Source organism: Panthera onca, chromosome D4 (assembly GCF_046562875.1).
Source record: "Panthera onca isolate mPanOnc1 chromosome D4, mPanOnc1 haplotype 2, whole genome shotgun sequence".
NCBI lineage: Eukaryota > Metazoa > Chordata > Mammalia > Carnivora > Felidae > Panthera > Panthera onca.
In genome coordinates, this window is record NC_138351.1 from 25,582,894 (window position 1) to 25,599,545 (window position 16,652).

Genomic DNA, 16,652 nt, shown 5'->3' on the forward strand with positions numbered 1-16,652 from the left:
TAAGCATCCAACTCCTGATTTCAGCTCAGGTCATGGCCCCACATTGGGCTCGCACTGAGCATGGACCTGCTTGGGATTCTCTCTCTCCCTCTCTCTCTGCCCCTCCCCCTGCTGATGTACGCACATGGTCTCTCTCAAAATAAACATTTAAAAAGTATATCTCTAAAATTAAAATTCAGAAATGTTTAGGATCTATAAAGAAAATTATAAAATACCAAAGAGGACATGGAACAAAGTATGTTTGCAGATGAGAAGACTAAATATTATTTAGGTAGTTCAATAAAATTTCAATTGAAATTCCAGTCAAAACTTCATCCAGGAGAATACAGAACAGAAACAAAACGTTAATGCAACGAAGAGGAATTTGTCTACCGAATAATTGTACACTATATTGCAAAAATAACTAAAGTAGTGTGGTCAGGGCACCTAGGTAGACAGAGCCACTGTGCTAGAAAAGAAATTCCAGAAAGAGACTTAAGATATAAGAATGTTTTTTTAATGTTTATTTATTTCTGATAGAGAGAGACAGACCATGAGTAGGGGAGGGGCAGAGAGAGAGGGAGACACAGAATCTGATGCGGGGCTCGAACCCACGAACTGTGAGATCATGACCTGAGCCGAAGTCAGACACTCAACTGACTGAGCCACCCAGGCACCCCGAGATATAAGAATTTATTGTAACATACTTATGGTATTTTAAAGAAGTGAGAAAAGGCTGAATTACAGAACAAATGTAGGTTACAGGATAAATGGCTAACTGGGGAAAAAATCAAGTTAAATAAATCCCTGCCATCCTGCACCACATACCAAAACAAATTTAAATGCAAAAAATCATCTTACAGTCACATAAGAGTATAAATTGGTTCTATTTATCTAATGACTAATGTGGCAACATTAACTTACTCTACAGAAACTCTACACCTAACTGCTAGGTGCTGTGTGTACTGACTCTTGCTCTCTGGGACTTGTCCCAGAGGAGGCAGATATAACATCAATGCAAGGTTTTAAGCCATGAAGAAAAGCAGCACAGTGCTATAAAGGGAATAATGTGGACTATTCCCTGGTGGATCAGGGAAGTGTTCTCTGAGGTAGTGACACTTAAGATGAACTTTGAAAAAAAAAAAAAAAAAGAGATGAACTTTGAGAGATGGGAAGGAACTGGTTAAGCAAAAAGTAGAGGTAAGAGATTTCCAAGTAGAAAGAGCAGTATGTTTAAAGGCTCTGAGGCAGGAGAGAGCCCGAATTTGAAGGGGAAAGAGGCCAGTATGGTTGGAGTTTAGTGAGGGGGAAGATAGTAGAAGACAGAAGCCTAATCTTGGAGAGCCTTGTGAAGCAGTGAAAGATTTTGAGCAGGACTATCAGATTTATATTTATGTTACATTTATGTTTTTCAGGGATCACTTTGACTGCTGTGGAAAATGGATTAGAGTGGGTAGGAAAGGTATAAAGACCCTTTAATAACAACTGCAAACCCAGGTCAGAAAAGATTATGCCTGAGATTAGAAGTTTAGATAGAGAGAAGTATATCATAGGAAAAACTATTTGGGAGCAGAATCTACAGTATTTATTGGGGGTTGAATGTGGCAGGTGAGGATGATAGGCTTCAAGATTCTAGTTTAAGGAATAAGGGGAGTGGATCCAAATTAGACATATATATATTAGGCCCAAGAACTGCACTTCTAGGAATTTACCTTCAATAGGTAAGTGAGGTGGGGAGAATATCAGAGTGTTCACTGAAGACTTATTACAACAAAAAAACTGGACTTCAATTTATATATATATATATATATATATACATATATATACACACACACACACACACATATATATATATATATACATATATATACACATATATATATATATATGTTTATTTTTGAGGAGAGGAGGGCAGAGAGAGAGAGGGAGACACAGAATCTGAAGTAGGCTCCAGGCTCCAAGCTGTCAGCACAGAGCCTGATGCTGACAAACTCCCACACTGCAAGATTATGACCTGAGCTGAAGTCAGACACTTAACCTACTGAGCCAGCCAGGCAGCCCTATTATTTTTAAACATTTATTTACTTTGAGAGGCGGAGGGGGAGATAGAGAGTGAGCAGGGAAGGGACAAATAGAAAGGGAGAGAGAGAATCCCAAGCAGGCTCTGTACTGACAGCAGACTCAAAGCCACAAACCATAAGATCATAACCTGACCTAAGCTGAAACCGAGAGCTGGATGCTTAACCTACCGAGCCACCCAGGCACCCCTGGACATCAATTTAAATGCCCAACAACAGGATACAGGCTAAACACGTGGTAAATTCACAAAACTGAAAACTCCAAAGTCACTAAAAATGATATAGAACTATAAAACATTCACAGGGTCTTAATATTATGATACCATATGCAAAGAAGAAATTTGGAAGTATATACACTAAAAATGTAATAACTCTTAGGAGATTTATTCTTGTGAGATTATAGAAATTTCACTTTATCATTTAAAAATTTCTTTTTATTATGGTATCTGGGTGGCTCAGCTGGCTCAGGTCATGATCTCACAGTCTGTGAGTTCGAGGCCCGCATCAGGCTCTGTGCTGACAGTGTGAAGCCTGCTTGGGATTCTTTCTCCCTTTTTCTCTGCCCTTCTCCTGCTTTTTCTCTCTCTCTCAAAATAAATAAACATTTAAAAAAACTAAAATTTCCTTTTATCAAAATTGTTTTATACTGAGTATGGAATAATATGAATTACTATTCTAGTTTTGAAAAAATGGAAACACAGAAGTATTAAAATCTAGATGAATATCTATCATCTTTGAGTAGGAAAGTACTTCTGAACATACCAAAGGGAAAAAACTGAAAGGAAAAGACTGATAGATTTAACTTGATGAAAAATTTCCACAAAAATACTATAACAAAATCAAAAGGTAAATGAGAAACTGGAAAAAACAGTCACAACCATATGACAGACATATAACCAATAAACATGAGAAAGTACACAATTTCGCCAGTAAGCAAAGAAATGTTATCTCAAACTGGTACATTTAAAATATTTTTCTTTCTCAATGTGGGTAACTGAAAGCAATTTAGTGTTTTAAAATACTCAATTATTTAATGTATAAGAATTATGACTTAATAACTCAAAATGCTCACCATATTTATTTAGCTAAAAAGTGGTCCATAGAACGGTTTCCACATTATTGGAGGAAAAAAGTATATATCATTAGAAAAGCAGGACCACAACAAATTATCAGTTTTCTCCAGATGAATAAAATTAAGGTCATTTTTTCCCACTGAATCTACAAACTGGAGATAACATCTACCAACTTCTAGTTAACTGTGCAAATTAAATGAAATAATCATTTTAAATAATGTTTAATATAGCAACCTCTCAAGTACTAATTTTTGCTATTATCATTTCTCCACTTTACAGAAAATCATACTGTTTTTTTTTTAATGTTTTATTTATTTTTGACAGAGAGAGAGTCAGAGCATGAGCGGGGGAGAGGCAGAGAGCGAGGGAAACACAAAATCCGAAGTAGACTTCCAGGCTTTGAGCTGTCAGCACAGAGCCCGACGCGGGGCTCGAACTCACAGACCACGAGATCATGAGCTGAGCCGAAGTCCCGACCCTCAACTGACTGAGCCACCCAGGCGCCCCGAGAAAATCATGCTGTTTTAATGTACATTCATTTTTATAAAATCCTGTATTTCAAGAAATAACTTAAAAAAATATCTTCTAAGTAGAAAATATTATACTATAATGAAGATACAAGGATGTAGAAGATAAAGTCCATGTCCACAAGGGATTTGTAATCTGTTATAATAAAAATGTGCTCTGTGAAATGTGCCATAAGAAAAACAAAATGCTGTGTAGTAAGAAAAAGAAGGAAAGATCACATCCAGCTTTTCTACGTTTCGCGTGTAGGGTGGGGCAGTGAGAGAAAGCTTCACAGAGAAGATAGCATGTGACATGAACCTTAAGCAAAGCTAGGGAGGATTGAGCACTCTGTGACAGGTATGCTCTGCTCTAGCTATGAGAAAATCTGGGAAAGAATATAGTTGGAGTTAATTAGGTTGAAACTATATCACAGAACAATGCTTTCCAGCTTATATGACAGTGACCCACATTAAAGAATGTTTTAGATCATGACCCAGAATGCACATACATGTCAGTGTATGTAGGTATATGTTGTGTATGTGTACATATATGCATTGGAACAAATTTCATAAAATACGAGTAGGTAGATGGTTTATATACTCTTGACACTTTTTTTCTATTATCTACTATATTTTTCTACTATCTATCTATAAATCTACTAAATTGATTTCTGGACCTGTTAAATGAGTTGGAACTCTCAGTTTGAAAAGCACAGACTGAGGACTTTACATATCAGGTCAAGGACATTGTACTTGATTCAACAGACATTGACATTTAAGGGCTTGTGTGGCATGGCAGAAGTCACACTTTTTAAAAAGCCATCTGGTGGCAGTGTGTAAGAGGAATTACACCTACCATTAGAAGGCAGGAGGCAGGAAGACTTGTCAAAAATTACTGAAATAATACCAGTAAGACATAATGAGGGCCTAAATTAGAAAAGTGTTCATGAAAATAGAAGAGAAGATAGATTTGAGAAATATTTCAATGATTAAAAACTCCCAAACCTTGAAAAACAGAAAAGTAATAAAAGAAGTTTAGAGTCTGGATATCTGGATAAAATGACAGAACCAAAAACAGAAATGATGGAAGTCAAGCCAAATGTTTGGTTTGGAGAGTAAATGATGGGCATGAGTTTGGACATAGTGAGTATGGGTATCACCTGAACAAAAGAGCAAGAAATACCACAAGGGCAATTAATAAAACAGAGCCCTCAAGTCCATAAGACCAGGAGTGGATGATCTACCCAATGCTGGTAACGTTATGGACAATCTAGTAAGCTCATACCCTGTTACTAGAAGACAATGTTGATACACATCAAGAGCAACACAGATGTTTATATCCTTTGATTCAATTATAATTACTACTTTTAAGAATTTATTTCAAGGAGGGGTGCCTGGCTGGCTCAGTTGGTGAAGTGTGTAGCTCTTGATTTGGGGGTTATGAGTTCGAGCTCCACATTGGGTGTAGACATTACCTAAAATAACAAAATCTTTAAAAAAAAATTGCAAGAAAATAATTCATCAAAAAAACTAAACATAAGAAGATGTTCAATGAATATCAAGTGACCAATTCTCAACCATCTAAATATTCAATAATAGGGCAATGAATGACCAAGTGAATTATACTGTCTTGATTTGACAATATAATGCATGGTTTACAAAAGGGGCTACAAAACTATATTCCCTATTGTTATAATTATTTTTAAATACTCATGCATGTGGTATTTTCCTAGAAAAGCAGTATTCAAAAATGAAACATGTTGTGTTAAGGATGGTTGAATTAGGAGGGGACGCCTGGATGCCTCAGTTGGTTAAGTGCCTGACCCTTGATTTTGGCTCAGGTCATGATGTCAAGGTTTGTGGGTTCGAGCCCCATGTCAGCTTCTGCGCTGACAGTGTGGAGCCTGCATGGAATTCTCTCTCTCCCTTTCTCTCACCTGCTCATGCTCTCTTTCAAAATAAATAAATCAACTTAAAAAAAAAATGGTTAGGGACATCTGGCTGGCTCAGTCAGTAGAGCACATGACTCTTAATCTCAGGATCATGAGTTCAAGCCCCATGTAGGTGTGGAGCCTACTTAAAAAAAAATACAATAAAATAAATTAAAAAGATGGGGCGTCTGGGTGGCTCAGTAGGTTAAGCATCCGACTTCGGCTCAGGTCATGATCTCGTGGTTTGTGGACTTGAGCCCCGCCATCAGACTCTATGCTGACAGCTTAGAGCCTGAAGCCTGCTTCGGATTGTGTCTCCCTCTCTCTCTCTGCCCCTCCTCTGCTCACACTCAGTCTCTGTCTCTCTCTCAAATAAAACATTAAAAATTTTTAAAAAACAGAGGTTTATTAGGATTGACTTGTTTTCTACCTTTGAAAATTCCTGGCATATTAATGTATAATAAAAGAGGATTTTCACCTTGGCAAAAAGAAGAGTTTTCTTTTTCTGAGAAAGGAGCACAATGGAGAGAGGAAGGAGGTAAAGAGAGAAAAGTATTTTTTATTTAAAAAAAAAATTTTTTTTTTTAATGTTTATTTTTGAGACAGAGACAGACAGAGCATGAACGGGGGAGGGTCAGAGAGAGGGAGACACAGAATCTGAAACAGGCTCCAGGCTCTGAGATGTCAGCACAGAGCCTGATGCGGGGCTCGAACTCACGGACCGCGAGATCATGACCTGAGCCGAAGTCGGCTGCTTAACTGACTGAGCCACCCAGGCGCCCTGAGAAAAGTATTTTTTAAATGGTCTTAATCTTTTTCTTTTCCCCATTACACTCAATGATATACTATGAGAAAATCTTAATTTTTTTAATTTTGAAAAATTTTGCATATGCAGAAGTAGTCTATAATGACACACATAAGGTAAAAAGAAAATAACCTGAAGGCAGATTAAGAAGTTGAACATTACTTTGGCATTCCCTTCCCTCCTGAGAATATCCACTATTATGAATTTTGTATTGTCTTTCTCTTCCTTTGTTACCTCTTTTACTGCATATATCTGTATCTCCAAACAATATATTAAATTTACTATTTTTTGAAATATATATAAATGGCATCAAACTATTTGGTGACTTGCTTTACTCATTAAACATTGTGCTTTTGATATTCATCCATGTTGCTATGTGTAACAGCAGCCCACTGATTTCTCCTATCCATTTTGTTATTACAAACAACTGACTTTTGAACATTCATCTTGAACATGTCCCCAGGGTTTAATCTAGGATGGAATTTCTAGAAAATGTGGTCTGCCCATCATCTTCAACGTTAGTGGAATTAGAGAGAGACTGGTGAAACAGCCCAAACTTTTAGCTATAAAATGAATTAAAATTGGAGGATCTAATGTACAAAATGGTGATTATGGTTGATAACACTATACTGCATAATTGACCTTTTAAGAGGCTAGAACTTAAATAGTCTAAGGAAAAAAAAGGAAATGTGAGGTGATAAATGTGTTAATTAACAAGATGGGAGGAAACTTCCCACAATGTTTAGGTACAGCAAATCATCATGATGTGCATCTTAAATATCTTACAATTTTATATGTCAATTAAAACTCAATAAAGCTAAAACAAATATTGTTGCATCTTTAACATAAATAAATAAAAAGTTAATACCAAATTGTTTTCCAAAATGGTTATACCAATTTATACTATACCACTAGCAGTATGTTACTGTTGTTCTATACCCTTAATAATACTGAGTACTGTCTTAATTCCTAACACTCGTCTTCAAATTCACTCAGTTTTTCCTAAGCACTGTAGTGAAATTATTATCACATATTTTGTTCTCTGCTCAAAACTTTCAAAAATTCTTTACTGTCTATTGACTAAACCAGAAATCAGACCTTTAAATCCTCCACAATACTTTCTAACCCACCTTACCAAGCTTATACCATACTCAATGGTCTTTCTGTTTTAATTGAACTGGTTTAACTTCATTGCCTCCATATTTTTACTCATGGCCTTCTAGTTTCTTCTCCCTCACCTGTGCATAATCAAATTCTACTGTCCTTTTACATTCCAATACAAAAGCCATTTTCTCCTAAGAAAGCCATCTCTGATCTCCATTCTTGCGAATTAGTATGGCACTTTACCAGCATATATCCTTTTTTGGACATACCATTTTCTACCTTGTACAAAAATAATTATATATTAAATGAGTACAGTGTACAACATGGTCTGATAAACATTTTAAGTCATAACTGCTAATTAATCATAACTCCTAATAACAGTACATGAAAGGCAGGTAATTTCATCTCAATGTAACACAGCTGGTAAGCTACAGAAGCTATAGTTTGTGTTATTAGGTCTGTTTGATTTCAAAGACTGTCGATCTACTCTACTGCACTGTCACTTTAGTTTTACTAGACCATTAATGTTACTTAATCATTTAAGTGAACTTATATATGCCCAAATTTGTTCTACAAAGGGTTCTGAGACACCTATTTGTTGAAATACACTTAATATAATTTTTTCTATACAAAAATGATCTGAAATGACTTTAAAAAAATAAGATACGGACCACAAAGGGGAAAATCATGGTCAATGAAAAAAGAAAGACATATGCCAATGATAAATGTTAACATAGTTTCTCAGACTATACATAAGATTTGACAGTCAAGGAAAGACAGGAATATATTAAAATTCAATACTAGAAAGGAAGAAATTCACAAGTGCTTCTGGGCAGACAAGGATTTCCTGCTACTAAGTTGAAAATAGAGGGGTGCCTGCCTGGGTGGCTCCGTCAGTTAAGCGCCTGACTTCAGCTCAGGTCATGTTCTCACCATCCGTGAGTTCGAGCCCCACATCAGGCTCTGTGCGGACAGCTCATAGCCTGGAGTCTGCTTCAGATTCTGTCTCCCTCTCTCTCTGCCCCTCCCCCGCTCACATTCTCTCTCAAAAATAAACATTAAAAATTAAGAAAAAAAGAAAATAGATATCATGTGGAATTATGTTAGTGTTATTTATAAACCATCTTACTGCTACATTAGAGTAAAAAGTTCTTAAAGGTCGGACTTCTTTTACGTCTCTCTATAACACAACACAGTAGGTGTTTAATTTGTTAAATGACTATCTTAATGAAACAAATAGATAATGTCAACAGAAGAGTAAAAGGATAGGAAACAGGCTTTTAGAATTTGGAACAGCTAGGGTGCTTGAGTGCCTCAACGGGTTAAGCACCCAACTCTTGATTTCAGGTCAGGTCATGATTTCACAGTTCGTGAGACTGAGCCCCATTTCCGGCTTTGTGTTGATGGCTCGGAGCCTGCTTGGATTCTCTTTCTCTGTCCTTCACCTGCTTGCGTGCTCTCTCTCAAAATAAGTGAGTAAACTTTTTTAAAAAGTTAGAATTTGGAACAGCCACTGTAGGAATCTTTCAAAGTCAAAATGTACAGACTTGTTATATCATTATATTGCACACCTGAAACTAATATAACATTGTGTACTAATTATACTTCAATTAAAGAGAGAGAGAGATGAACCAAAGGCCTGTTAAGTAGAAATGAAGATATGGCAAAAGTTACATAGCACTTATTTTCAGAGGAGAACATTACACTGTTTGTAAAAAAACAGGTTGTCCAGCAACACCTGGAAGCCCAGGAATTAAATCAAAATAGAGGAAGTAGGTAATATTGTGAAAGGCAATGCTGTGCATCTGAAAGGGAAGAAGAGAAAATCAAGGAGGAAGGTGTTTGTGGGCACAGTACTGAAATTACTGGCTAGGAACAAGTTCCAGGCTAGGAACAGTTACTGATGGATCAGAGGTCAATTTAAGTTAAAGAACATATTCAAGTTTAAGAACCAGTAAAACAGAAGACTAGCAGTTGTGGTGAGAAAAATAAAGGCAACTTATATGTCTCTACATGATAAGATCTTTACTTTCTTTTTTGGTTTTTGAGTGTTTTTAAATGTGAATAGCATTCTTAGCTTGCGGGCAATAGTTTGCAACCCCTGGTCTACACGTTAAAGTTCCAACTTCTTAGTTCCAAAAAAAGACCTTCATAATCTAAACCCAATCTATTTCCCCAGCCCTGTTACCCCACCTTCACATACCCTGTACATATCTCAGTGCAAAATCTTCTATTTTCTGAATATTCGGTCTATGGCTTATGCAGCTCTGGGCCTCTGCTCTTGCACTTCCCGCAGGCTCCCTCTATTTCTCTTACAGTTTATTCATCATTCAACATCCATCCCAAATGTCAATTCATCAGACACCTTTCACAATTCCCCCAGGGAGGGAGCTAGTACCTTCTCTATTCAAAGCCTCGTGTTTATCGTGCTTCTCTCTCTCAAAGCCTTCATCATGCTGAATGATACTGTATAGGTCTGCCTACTCCTATCCCCACTGCTCTGAGTATCTAAGTGAAGGACAGTCTCACCCATCTCGGTATTCCCACTCCCTGTACTGGTGCCTAACAGTACCTAGCACATAGCACACATTCAGCAATATTCAATGAATGGAGGACCTCACACTTGATAACATAAGAATCTATGTGTGATAATGACTAAGATAATACCCTAAAATTGTAGCATCATATCATAATTGGATTCCACTGCTTAAGTTTTTTTTTTTTTAAAGGAAAATTGCATCTTAATTTCACTGTGATTTTAAGAGAATTTTCTATTTTACATGCCTGGTTGTGTTCATGAGCTGCGCAATTATCTGTTCCATTATATTCTGTAAGCTGTTCTCTTCTTTTTTCTCTAATAAGAATTTTATGAACGTCATCTTCCAGTCTATTGAAGAATCCTCCATCATGTGATAAAGTCTGAGAACTCAATTCCTGTCAAAAATGAATTAGGATTTACTATCATTCAACACAAAAATGGATGTATTTAATAAACCTAGTCAGCCACTACAAGACTAGAGAATGAAAGAAAAATGGTAACTAAGAGATAAACAACCATCTGATTCTTTTTTGTCTCCAGAAGATAAATAGTAGAGGCACATTCTTAGATGTCCTTCTCTTCATAGTTTTTTGAGTTGGGTACTGCTTGATTAAAAAAAAAAAAAATTTGTCCATATACCATACAATTCACCCATTTAATATGCACAATTCAATGGTTTTTAATATATTCACAAGTGTGCAACCATAACTACAATAAGTTTCATCATCCCCAAAACAAATCCTGAACTTATTAGCAGTCATTCCCCATTTCCTCCTAATACCTTCACCCTTAGTTGTCCGCTGCATGACATTAATCTACCTTTTGTCTGTATAGATCTGCCTACTCTGGATATTTGATATAAATGAAACCATTCAACATGTGCCCTTTTGTGACTGGCTTCTTTCACTTAGTACAATGCTTTCAAAGTTCACCTATATTATGACATGTATCAATACTTCACTCCTGATTACCAAATAATATCCTACTGATGGATACACTACACTTTATTTCTCCATCCATTGGCTGATGGACATTTAGGTGGTTTCCACTTTTGGGCTGTTATGAATAATGCTACTATAAATATTTAAGAACAAGTTTTTGTGTGGCTATGTTTTCAATTCTCTTGGGTTTATACTTATGAGTAGCTGGGACATGTGGTAACTCTATGTCTAACTTCTTGAGGAATTGCCAGATAGTTTTCCAAAGCAGCCATACCATTTTATAATCCCATCAGTAGAACTCATGAGGGTTCTAATTTCTCCACATTCTCACCAACACTTGCCATTATAGTGAGTGTGAGTGGTATCTCACTGTGGCTTTGAGTTGCATTTCCCTGATGGCTAATGGGGCTGAGCATCTCTTTCATGTGCTTATTGGACATTGGTGTATCTTTTTGGAAACACATCTACTGAGATGTTTTGCCTACTTTTTAAATGGATTGCCTTTTATTTTTGAGTAGTAAGTTTTTTTACATATTCTGGATACAAGCCTCTTATCCAATATATGATTTGGAAATATCTTCTCCCATTCGATGGGTTGTCTTTTCACATTCTTGATAGTGACCTTTGTGTTACAAAAGTTCTGAATTTTGACAATGTCCAATTTATCCAAGAAACCATGACCTAACTCAGTTATGAAGATTTACTCCTATAATCTCTTCCAAGAGCTTTACTGTTTTAGCTCTTACATTTATGTCTGTAATCCATTTTGAGTTATTTTTTTATGTGTATGATGTGAACAAAGGGTCCAAACTCATTCTTTTGCATGTGGATATCCAGCATTATTTATTGTGAAGATCATTCCTTCCTCCACTGAATTGTCTTGGCACGCTTATACAAAACCAATTGAACATAAATTGGTTTCATAAAGAGTTTCCTTCTGGATTCACTTCTATTATGTCAACCTATATGTTTACCCTTATGCCATACCACACAACCCTGATTACTGTAGCTCTGTATTGCTCAATCTTTTATATTTAAGAAATAACTTTTACATAAATTCTACATACCAGTGATAAAGAAACAAGATTTTATCACAATCTATTCAATTACATTAAATTAGAAATTTTACATGTTCTCCAATAAAAGCAGCATTTCCTCTACAACTTCTTGTCATAAAGACAGAGACTAAAGAAATGTTCCTCTTATTCTCCTTGGTTTCACAAATGTCCCACATTCTTGAGCTGTAACACTCAAACTTTACCCATTTCAGTTGTTTTTGTAAGCAAATGATCCAACAGTTCAAATTCCTTTCCTTTCATATTATCTTAGAAAGCATCTGAAAGAGGGGTGCCTGGGTGGCTCAGTTGGTTAAGCATCTGACCCTTGCTTCCAGCTCAGATTGTGATCTCACGGGTCTTGAGATCAAGTCCCTTGTAGTCAGGCTCTGCTTGGGATTCTCTCTCTGCTCCTCCCCCTCACGCACGCATGTGTGGCCCTGTGCAGGGGCTCTCTCTTAACATAAACATTTAAAAAAAGATAGCATTTTACAGAAATAAAGATGTGTATTGCTGCTTAAGAAATAAACAAATGACATTAAAAAGTTTGTGTATCACTTTGCATTTTGCAAAACACACAAGCATCACTTTGATTCTCATTACCATAAGAGATTAATAGAGCAAGACTTATTTTGTCACAAAGTAATCATGGCCTCAGGAAAGTTGAATAACTTGCCCATGAGTCATTCTATTGTTACATGGTACAGATATAACTCTAAGTCTACTGCTTAATAAAATATGTCCGGTATATTCTGGTAAGATTTTACTTTAAAGCAATAAATACAACAATGCTTAAAACAGCTAAGCTTTGACGGAAGGAATAACATGATGGCAACTAACAGGCCTCTGGATGTCACTTCTCTAAAGAGTACAGTTCTAGTCAACATCGTTGTTTTTTGAAGGCTACTACCATTAGCTGTAGAGGGTTACTACAGCATGCCTATCCCAAAGGTACTCTGTCCTGGAGTATTTTTCAGTGAAGCAGAAAATGTCTTTGTAGAATAAGGATAGAATTTTTCAAAATATAGTTTGATAGGAAACTAGGGGGAAAAGAAGCAAAAAGGAATTACCCACAACTCCCCTTACCACACACACATCCCAACAGAAAAAAGGCAAACATGTGGCAAATGTAAGAACACAGACTCTTTAATAAGTTGAGCCAATTCAATTTCAATTTAACTCAAATACTGAACATCTATTATGTGCCAAGCATACAGTGAGAAAGACAGTATGGTATTTGTATAAGTATAGCCTTATAGATCACTGGAACATAACTCAGAGTCTAGATCCTAGCTTTCACATATATGGTCAGTTTTTTAAAAAGGAGTCAAGGTATTCCTTTAAGGAAACAAGAGTATTCTCAACAAGTGGTGCAGGGACAACTGGGCACACACACGCCAAAGGTGAATTTGGCTTCTTTTTGCACACTGAATACAAAAATTAACTCAAAACAGATCCTGGAGAGGATCCTGGGAAGATGGTGGAGAAAGAAGCACCTCATCTAGACAACTGCACTGATAGAATCTATCTGATGTAACTATTTTAGAATTCTGGAATCTGTTGAAGGCTTGCAACTTCCAGGGAAAGACTTAGATGGTAAACTGAGATGAATTTTGGTTAATTTTAGCTCTTAATACAGTAGCAGCTACTCATCCCCTGTCCTCAGTCGTGTGGCAGGCAGCTGTGTGAAATGTTTGTGGAGCAATTTGCAGAATTTATGGGAACTAGGGTGGGCAAAAAAGGACCCTGTCCTCCAAATAATGGGAATCTGCTCTGGTCACTGATTGCTGCTCTGATCACAGAAGTGCAGACAAAGAAACAAAGAGGCAGGCAGCCATTGTAGTTGTACCTCCTCACACTGTTGCAAGCTCCTCCCCCTCCAGCTGAAGTGACTTCCACTGGATTCAAAGGGTTGGTGCCCTTTTTCCCTCCTTCATATTTTGCTTTTTCACTTTTGGGAGCCAGACATTAAAAACTAGGACACTCAAAAGCAAATGTCTAGAAGGGGAAAATTAAAAAGTGACTGTGCACGTGCAAGGTAAAAGGCCCAGAAAAGACCTAAGAAATTAAGTTTACACCTCATGTTGATCCTTTGAACAGAGATAGCCTACAACAATTTAAAAAAAAAAAGGTTTTTTTTAAATAAAACCCACCACTAACCAAGGAAGGAGAATTTGATTTCCAGAGTTACCACATTATTAGTTTCAAATGTCTAGCACTTAACAAAAAAAATCACAATGTATTCAAAGAAATACAAAAGTGCAGCCTATTGAGAGGCAAAAAATAAATCAACAGAAACTGTCCCTGAAAAAGACATATGACAGTTATATGTGACAAAAACTTTAAAATTCTTTTTTTAACATTTATTCATTTTTTTTTTGAAAGGCAGAGAGACAGAGCACGACTGGGGGAGGGGCAGAGAGAAAGGGAGACACAGAATCCGAAGCAGGCTCCAGGCTCTGAGCTATCAGCACAGAGCCCGACACAGGGCTCGAACTCACAGACTGCGAGATCATGACCTGAGCCAAAGTCGGCCACTTAACTGACTAAGCCACCCAGGCACCCCTATGTGACAAAGACTTTATAACAACTATCATAAAAAGATGCTCAAAGAACTGAAGGAAGTTGTGGAAAAAATCAAGAAAACAATGTGTGAACAAAATGGAAATATCAGTAGAGACAGAAAATCTGAAAAGATACCAAAAAAAAAAAAACTCTGGAGCTGAAAAGTACAACTGAAATGACAAATTAAAGGCAGAACTGAACTAGCAGAAGAAAAAATCAGTGAACTTAAAGATAGGACAATGGAAATTACATAGGCAGAAGACTAGAAAGAATAATTGAAGAAAGTAAACACTCTAAGGGACCTATAGGATACCACCAAGCAGGACAATATACACATTGTGGGGGTCTCAGAAGGAGAAAAGACAAAGAAACAGAAAATATTTGAAGAAACAATAAGAAAATTTGCCATATTTGATGAAAGACATGAGTATAAACATCTAAGAAGTTCAAAGAATTTCAAGTAAGATGAACTCAAAGAGAGCCACACCAAGACCCACTATAAACAAACTTTCAAAACACAAAGAAAAAAATCCTAAAAGCAGTAAGAAGTAAATTACCACATACAAGGGAGCTTCACTGAGATCATCAGCAGATTTGTCTTCAGAAACGTTGGAGTCCAGAAAACATGGGCCAATATATTCAAATGCTAAAAGAAAAAAAACTTTCAACCTTTTTTTTTTTTTTTTTAATGTGAGAGAGTACAAGCAGAGAAGAGGGGCAGAGGAGGAGAGAGTCTTAAGCAGGCCCCAGGCTCAGCATGGAGCTCAACGCAGGGCTTGACCGCATGACCCTGGGATCATGACCTGAGCCGAAAACAAGAGTCAGACACCCAAATGACTGAGCCACCCAGGTGCCCCATAACCAATTATCTTATATGTGGCAAAACTGTCATTCAGAAATAAAGGAGAAATCGAGACATTCCCAAATAAACAAAAACTGAGGTTGTTTGTAAACACCAGACCTGCCCTGGAAGAAATGCTCAAGGGAGTCCTGACAAGGTAGAAGAAAAGACAGTGACTCAGAGCCATTCAGAGAAACATAAACCTAAATAAAGGTAAATATATTGGTATGATAAAAGCCGGTGTTACTATAACAATGTATTTAACTAGATTTTTTTTTCGAAAGATTTAAAAGATTAATACATTTAAGGAAAAAATAATTAGGGGTGCCTGGGTGGCTCAGTTGTTTGAGCATCTGACTTTGGCCTGGGCCACGATCTCTGGGTTTGTGAGCACAAGCCCTGCATCAGGCTCTGTTCTAACAGCTCGGAGACTGGAGCCTGCTTCAGACTGTGTCTCCCCCTCTCTCTCTGCCCCTCCCTAACTCGTGCTCTGTCTCTCAAAAACAAATAAACATTAAAAAAATTTTTTTTAAGAAAAAACAATTAGTGTAAAAGCTAGTATTACTATAACTTTGGTTTGTAACTCCCAATCTTGTTTTCTATATAATTTAGGAAACTAATGCATTAAAAAAATTTTTTTAACATTTATTCCTTTTTGAGAGACAGAGAGAGACAGCATACAAGTGGGCGGGGGTAGGGTGGGCAGAGAGAGTGGGAGACACAGAATCCAAAGCAGGCTCCAGGCTCTGAGTTGTCAGCACATCAGCACAGAGCCCAATGTGGGGCTTGAACTCATGAACCACGAGATCATGACCTGAACCTAAGTCAGATGCTCAACCGACTGAGCCACCCAGGCACCCCATAAAATAATCATTAGTTTATGTTTTGGGGCATGCAATGTACTAAGATGTAATTGTGTAACATCAACAACCAAAGGGCTAGGGATGGCAGTGTAAAAAGCAGAGTTTTTGCATGCTAATGAAGTTAAGCTGTTATAAATTCAAATTAGAGTGTTATAGCTTCAGGATGTTAAATGTAATCCCCATGGTAATCACAAAGAAAATAGCTACAGAATATACACAAAAGGAAACAAGAAAGGAATTTAAACATTTCACTACAAAAAATCAACTACACACAAAAGACAGTAATTCAGGAAATGAAGGACAACAAAGCTATAGGGCATATAAAAAATAAACAGCGCACTGATAGAAATCCCTCATCATCCATAATTACTT

The 16,652-nt window shown here is 36.9% G+C and overlaps 1 protein-coding gene across 3 annotated transcripts in view; it reads right to left on the bottom strand.

Moving 5' to 3' along the window:
- The window catches only part of GKAP1 (G kinase anchoring protein 1), an 83,749-nt gene that overhangs the window by 13,253 nt on the left and 53,844 nt on the right, over window positions 1-16,652 (bottom strand). For 2 of the 3 annotated variants that reach the window (XM_081790884.1, XM_081790885.1), the window contains exon 8: window positions 10,261-10,410. The exons of the other annotated variant lie outside the window; for it this stretch is intronic. In XM_081790884.1, the coding sequence (XP_081647010.1) occupies window positions 10,261-10,410 (150 nt within the window). The remainder of the gene's footprint in view (window positions 1-10,260; window positions 10,411-16,652) is intronic. 3 annotated transcript variants of the gene reach the window in all.